The sequence below is a fragment of the Haemaphysalis longicornis genome, unplaced genomic scaffold, assembly GCF_048455015.1.
Source record: "Haemaphysalis longicornis isolate Haplotype H1 unplaced genomic scaffold, Haemaphysalis longicornis Haplotype H1 scaffold_8, whole genome shotgun sequence".
Classification (NCBI taxonomy): domain Eukaryota; kingdom Metazoa; phylum Arthropoda; class Arachnida; order Ixodida; family Ixodidae; genus Haemaphysalis; species Haemaphysalis longicornis.
Window position 1 is genome coordinate 145,703,340 of NW_027526445.1, and position 6,484 is coordinate 145,709,823.

Sequence of the window (6,484 nt, forward strand, 5' to 3'; positions counted from 1 at the left end):
CTTGAGGAAGGCGGACTTGAAGTTGGCGAATGTCGTTGCAATAAAACGCACAAGTAATTCTTGCCAACCTTGCAAACTGCCTACACGCTTGAAAACTCAATACTGAAAGCTGAGAGTAGATATTCACCAAGACCCAGGTGGTCAAACTTAATCCGGAGCCCTCCACTACGGGGCGCCTCATCGACTGCGTTGCGTCGGCGCGTTAAGCCCTACAATCAATCGTCAATATTCACCAAGAATATTTCAAGCGAGTGCATGGACCTATTTTTCATTATCCTATAACCTGTCAATCAGTTTCCTAGCATGGCAATGACTCCGAATGCTCTGCAACCTCTTGGTGCTTTCATTTGCAGTGAGGGAGCTGGTTTGCACTGTCGGCGAAACAGCCGTCATTAGCCAAATGTATCCAGAAGATGGCCTCTGCGATTATATTTACTACACCAGCGTGGTCGTGCTAAATAGAAAATTGAAGGCTCTTAAAATCGACATGAGCTGGAACGTGTTCAAAAGCCAGATGAAGAATCGGAGCAAAACGGGTGGCGGCATCAGTTTCGACTACCGGTGAGTCGCACCTGTCGGCAAACAGGTGTCAGCCCCCCCCCCCCCTATTTAAAGAGCTGAGTGCTTGTACGCCCAGCCTTTTCATCCGTCTGCTGACGTTAGTGAGTTAAGCGATGGGTTTGTAGACCTTCCGATCAAGGGTACAGTGGTCTCGCAGGGGCGGGATCTTTCCGCCTCACCTAGCCGATGGGAGAGCGAAGAAGCCCTCCCACCGCTGGCGTTTAGTGGACGATTGCTATGCGGGAACAGTAGCATTTGCGAGGAGACGTCGCTGCATTTCTCCGCCGAGCGTGAGTGGACGTTCCAGCTGACAGAAGAGAGCAATGCACAGCTCCGCTGTTTGAGCAGATTTCACTCTGGGTGTAACTGGGTTTATTATTGTGGGACACCTCCATCTAATGATCTCTCCAAATCTGCCCTAGTTTAATAACTGAAACAATGTGTTCTGTCAAAAATACGTGTCAAGACGTAAGAGGGTTAGATAAAAACAAGTTTGCATAGTAAGGGTATTAACATGCAAAAGCCTTTTGTTGTAAATGTAGGGAGAATGGGTGCGCAGTGGGGATTCACGCACGAAAAATGTTTTTAGCAGGTATTGGTGAGTCCAACGGGAAGCTTCTATGCGCTGTCGGAGTCGCTACAGTGAATAAGTGACTAATTACTTCACTCGTTCCTTTATATAAACTCATGACGGCGAAACGGTGCCCCCGAACAATAGTGACGCCTTCCCGTTGCTAGAAAGTCCAGAGACGGCTCATGATAAGGTACATTTTTTTTCTGACCGATTAGAAGCACCACAACTGCGACGATAAACGATCGGCCTAAATTCCACCATTAAAACAGCGGAGCATGCGTGCACTCATAAACAACATTTTGGCCCTGAATACTCGCGGTCGAAGTGCAAATGTTGCTTGCTCCAACAATCAAGAGATACTTACCCTGGTATTCTGAATAAACTCCTCTACTCCACCCAGTCGTGAAGGAGACCATTGAAATCGATTTACCAATGCAGAAGCATTGCGCAACCCTCCCTTCAGGCTAGTGGATGGAGCAAATGGAGCGCCGGAAGGACTCAGATAAGGACCTTTACCCTGCTATTCTGAATTGTTCCTCCACTCCAGCCTTAAGTGCAGGAGATCCTTGAACTCGATTTCCCCATGGATAAGCATTGCGGAACCATCCCTTCAGCGGAGTGGAGGGAGAAAATCGAGTAGATAAGGGACTTAGAAAGGACCTTTACCCTGGCATTCTGAATCGTTCCTCCCCTCATGCCTCCAGTAGAGGAGATCCTTGAAATCGATTTCCCCATGAATAAGCATTGCGGAACCATCCCTTCACCGAAGTGGAAAGAGAAAATCGAGTAGATAAGGGACTCAGATAAGGACCCTTACTCTGGTATTCTGAATCGTTGCTCCGCTCGCGCCTCTAGGGGAGGAGATTGTTGAAATCGACTTCTCCATGGATAAGGATTGAGGAATCCTCCCTTCAGCCTAGTGAAGGGAGCGAATCGGGTAGAGGAAGGACTCAGATAACTGCCCTTACCCTGGTATTTTGAATCGGTGCTCCACTCCAGCCTCCCATAGATGAGATTCTTGAAATCAATTTCCCCGTGGATAAGCATTGCAAAACCCTCTTTTAGCAGAGTTGAGGGAGGAAATCGAGTGGAGGAGGGACTCAGATAACGGCCCTTACCCTGGTATTCTAAATCTTTCCTCTAATCCAGCCAACAGTGAATGAGATCCTTCAAATCGAGTTCCCCATGCATAAGCATTGCAGAACCATCCCTTCAGCTGAATGGAGGGAGCAAATTTAGTGGAGGAGGGACTAAAATAACGGCCCTTATTCTCAAGGTCACATGTTTGATAAAAGGCTGATTGGAAATGTACGTGCTTGCACGCGTGCATGTGCTTGTGCGGGCATCCGAGTATGTGGACGTTTGGGTGTGTGCATGGGTGCGCACAAGTGTGTGCGAGCGTGCGGGCGTGTGTACATGTGAACAGTCACAATCAAGTTGAAACTGATCTCGAGAGCATCTATAAGGGGGCCTAGGGGGCCTCCAAGCTTCATAGCTGGAGGCCCCCAGCTATGAAAGATAGCGTCGCCATCTTTCACTAGTAGTCTTTCATGATACAACCATGACAGAACACGTAACTTTGCGCTGTTGGCTGTCTATTCCCAACTCGAGTGATCATCCTCAAATATATCGCGGCTGTACATGCAAGTGTGAGTGCACGAATGCACGTGGGCGTCTGTGTGTGCGTGTGTGCGCGCGTATGTGCGTGCCTGTGTGAACGTGTGTATGTGCACTTGTGTGCGAGCGTGTGTGCGTGTTTTTGAGCTCGCGCTTCTTGTTGTAGATGCAACGCCTCTCTTTCACCCGCGTTGTCTCTCCGGCGTAGTCCGGCGGCGTCCGCATCCCTCCCTCATTCTCCGCGCCGCGCCAGCTGCGCGCTAGCGCCGCTCTCATCCCAGCGCCATCTGCGTGTTAGCGCTCGGCGGCGCTTGCTCCGTCACCGTGCCAGCTGTGCGTGGGTGCGGGTTAACACATGCGCCTGCGCTGCTCTGTGCTGCTGTCTCTCATTCCCCTCACCGTACATATAAACGCGGTAACTGCGCCTCTCCGCTCAGTCGTTCCGCCGGCGCTCCTCCGATGGCATCCTCCGGTGACCGCCGATGATTTGAAATGGAGACTAACAGGCCTGATATCGCCATGGTCGGCGCAACCGTAAAACTTACACCATCTTCCCGCGAGGGGAACCTAGGGGTTGATGCGACGCATCGGGGGTGAACATGCTGCGTAAATAGGACACACAACAACAGCAATCCACACACTAACACAACGGAAACGCAACGGCAACCCCTGATGCGTCGCATCTACCCCATGGTTCTCCTTGCGGAAAGATGGTGTAAATTTTTCAGGTAACAGCTCATCGTTGTGTGAAACAAGTTAAAAGCACGTGATTAAACGTTGTAGTTATTCCAGGATCGGAGGCGGCCTTTCTGGATTCCGCTATTTCTGTGCTGCTCGCTGTAGAGTAGCGGTTCGCGCTCGCCCAATGAGTTATTTCTTTGGGCTACGAATCACATTTCGCTATACCCTGGTATGTGGACGTAACGGGTGCGTTTCCTTCTTTTTCCAGCTACGTAACTGTTGCCCAACTCCAGCAAGCAAAGATCGTAGCTGAGCTGCACAACCTGGTGAAGTTAAACATCAAGCACTATGGTATCCTAAATATCATCGAGGAATACTACAATATCCTGGAAAAAAACTTGGCGACAATTGGTGGCATCATTACTGTGAGTATCCCAACTTCGACCACCCATGTGAATTCACTCGTTATTGCTTCACGGTCGTCGGGGCTCATGGTCATTGTAAGAAAAGACCTAAATTGCAGGCGCTGACGGAGATAAAGGTCTTATCATTTGCACATGTAAATCACAGTCGGCATCCCCCTTTGCATCCGTATATCCTCTCTCCGTACTCGGTGGAGTTAACAAAGCACGGGGCAGGACGATAGCCTCACACAATGAATAGTTATCACACGAAGAATTGTTCTGGGTAGGGGCTCTGCAGCTTCCAGCATTCTAATATGCCCGCTTGTCTCTCTGTGTTGTGCACTGCTCTTAGCTCAGAACTCTAACGTTAACAGAAACGTAAACAGGACATCCTAGGAATAGCGAAGTGCTTTGAAGTGGCCGACTCCAGAAACTCCAATCCCACCGAATGACGATATAAATTAGCGCGCATTGCGGATTATACCATGATCACAGCTTTCGCATCTAAATCAGCTCAAATTTCGTACAAACAAAAGGAAATACTGTAAAAACAAGTTAAATTTCCTATCAGTAACCCTAATTTATGAATACATTTTACAAAATGATTTGATCAGGCGAAGGGTCGTAGAAGTTTGTATAAATAAAACGTTAATTCGGATGAAAGTAAGGTTTGTCACGGATAATTCAAAATACACTCTGGGCTGGCCGTGGCAGACTGCAATCATAGACTAGCTATTATTGTTGGACTCGGCCCGATGTCTCAATAGCAAAGGCGTTGTGCAGCGGAGACCAGAGTTGGGTTTCGATGAAGGCCGTGGTGGCTGTTTTTCTGGAGGTGCCGAAAAGCGAAAACGCCAGATGTTGGGTTACATTTAGGCGCACGTTATGGCCGTATTCTGTGTCCCCCCTCCACTCCGTTTGCTTCCTCCCCTCGGCTGACGCGGAAGTTCTGCAGTGCTAATGCTTGGGGTAATCGATTTTGAGGATCTCCACTGGAGGCTCGCGTGGAGGAAGAACACAGAATACCAGGGAAAGATCATCAGGTGGTCAAAATTAATCCGGGGCCCTCCACAACGGCGAGCTTCATAGCGCCGGTATAGCTACGGCACATTAAACTTTACCATCAATCAATCACTGAATGATTGACGTGACTTACAGATATCGTACTGTAATGTTCTTCTCCTTCACTTTCGTTAGTTTGAACATTCATTGTCGTCGGAAACTAGGGAGTTTGTACATATTCATCGTCACAGAACGACACGCACAGGTATAAGGGGGAAGATACGACAGGACAAGTGCTGAACTTAAGTAAACATTTACTGAATGATCTCGAAAACTATAGCGCTAGCAGAGGTACGAAAACCGACAAGATTAACCAGGTAAAAGTCTCATATCTGGCGCGTGGCCTCGCGTATCGACTCACCGAGATACGTAACTTCTGCATCCAGAAGGGACGAAAAAGGTGCGCGAACGCACATGTGTGCACATTTTTGCAAGTGGTGAGCCTCGACCACCTCGGCCTACCTTTGATCGAAGTGTCGAAACAGGACTGTGGTGTCACTCAAAACCAGTGCGCAGCCCAAGGCATACCTAGAGGGGGGGCCCATGGGGCCCGGCCCCCCGGAAATATTTTCGGCCATACCCTCCTTCCTCGCGCCATCTCTCCTCTCCCCTCGCACCCATTCTAAAGCGCTGCCATATGAATCCTGGCCTTGATAGCTATTTGAGGCGTTTTGAGATGCAAAGCATCTTTTGAGCTCTCCTTGTCCCTCCGTGGCCCGGCGTCCACCTCTCCTCCTGGTCTCCATCTCCACGCCAGATGTAATAACCCCGCTCTCCTCCTCACCGCTCGGCTCGTGTCGTGCCGGCTCAGCAAGACACCGGCAACACTGTCGCTCCAGGAGCCCTAACCAGCTGTGATAACGCTGCACTCCTCCTCACCGCTCGGCTCGTCTCGTGCTGGCTCAGGAAGACAGGGGCAACACTGTGGAAGACAGGGGCAACACTCGCGACATCCTCCGCCTCTTCGGTGCTTCCAGCAGCGCCAGCAGCATTGACATCGGCGACGGTGTCGGCGTCCGTGGGGCTCACAGTGAAGTCAACGTCGTCGTCGACACTCAGGCAATCCTCGAAGGGCACTTCTTTTAGCCCAACATCGGGAACATTGACGAGCTCTTCTCACGGTTCATCGATGCTTCAAACTTGGTCCGGACTCGCTGAATTGGAGGGTTTAATCATAAGACAGGCGCATCGGAAACAGTTAGAGAAGTGCCGGGAGTCGCGTGGCTCCATGGCAATCTCGACATCTTGTTCGCAGCAGATGAACACCTAAATCGCCGCTCGGAGACCATGCGTTTTGGTGGCAATTCTAGGCGCGCCGAGTTCGATATATCAGATGGGAAGTTCGATATAAGGAATATGTTTCGCTTATGTTTTCATAACTGATCTTTCTTTGTTCGATATATAGCACATTTCGCTCTATCCGGATTCGTTTAATCGGGTTTGACTATACCTGACTTATGACACTCCTTTAGGTGCAACGCAACACTCTCTAAGCCAACATTCAAACAACGACTCAATTGGCCGAAAGGTTAACTGGAATAAGTAAACAACATTAAGTTGACAAGAAATGACCTGTAGATGTTTC

At 49.5% G+C, this 6,484-nt stretch overlaps 1 protein-coding gene across 1 annotated transcript; it reads left to right on the forward strand.

Annotated features, from left to right (window-relative positions):
- Positions 1 to 369: 369 nt before the first annotated feature.
- LOC144148511 (uncharacterized) lies at positions 370 to 6,169 on the forward strand. Its single transcript, XM_077680033.1, has 3 exons — positions 370 to 561; positions 3,702 to 3,858; positions 6,155 to 6,169. Exons 1-3 carry the CDS (start codon positions 401 to 403, stop codon positions 6,167 to 6,169), a joined length of 333 nt encoding a protein of 110 aa, XP_077536159.1. The 5' UTR covers positions 370 to 400.
- The last annotated feature ends 315 nt before the right edge of the window (positions 6,170 to 6,484 follow it).

Coding starts and splice junctions, on each gene's coding strand:
- LOC144148511 (XM_077680033.1), top strand. CDS start 401: ATGTATCCAGAAGATGGCCTCTGCGATTATATTTACTACACCAGCGTG. Junction 562..3,701: donor GGCATCAGTTTCGACTACCG/GTGAGTCGCACC, acceptor TTCTTTTTCCAG/CTACGTAACTGTTGCCCAAC.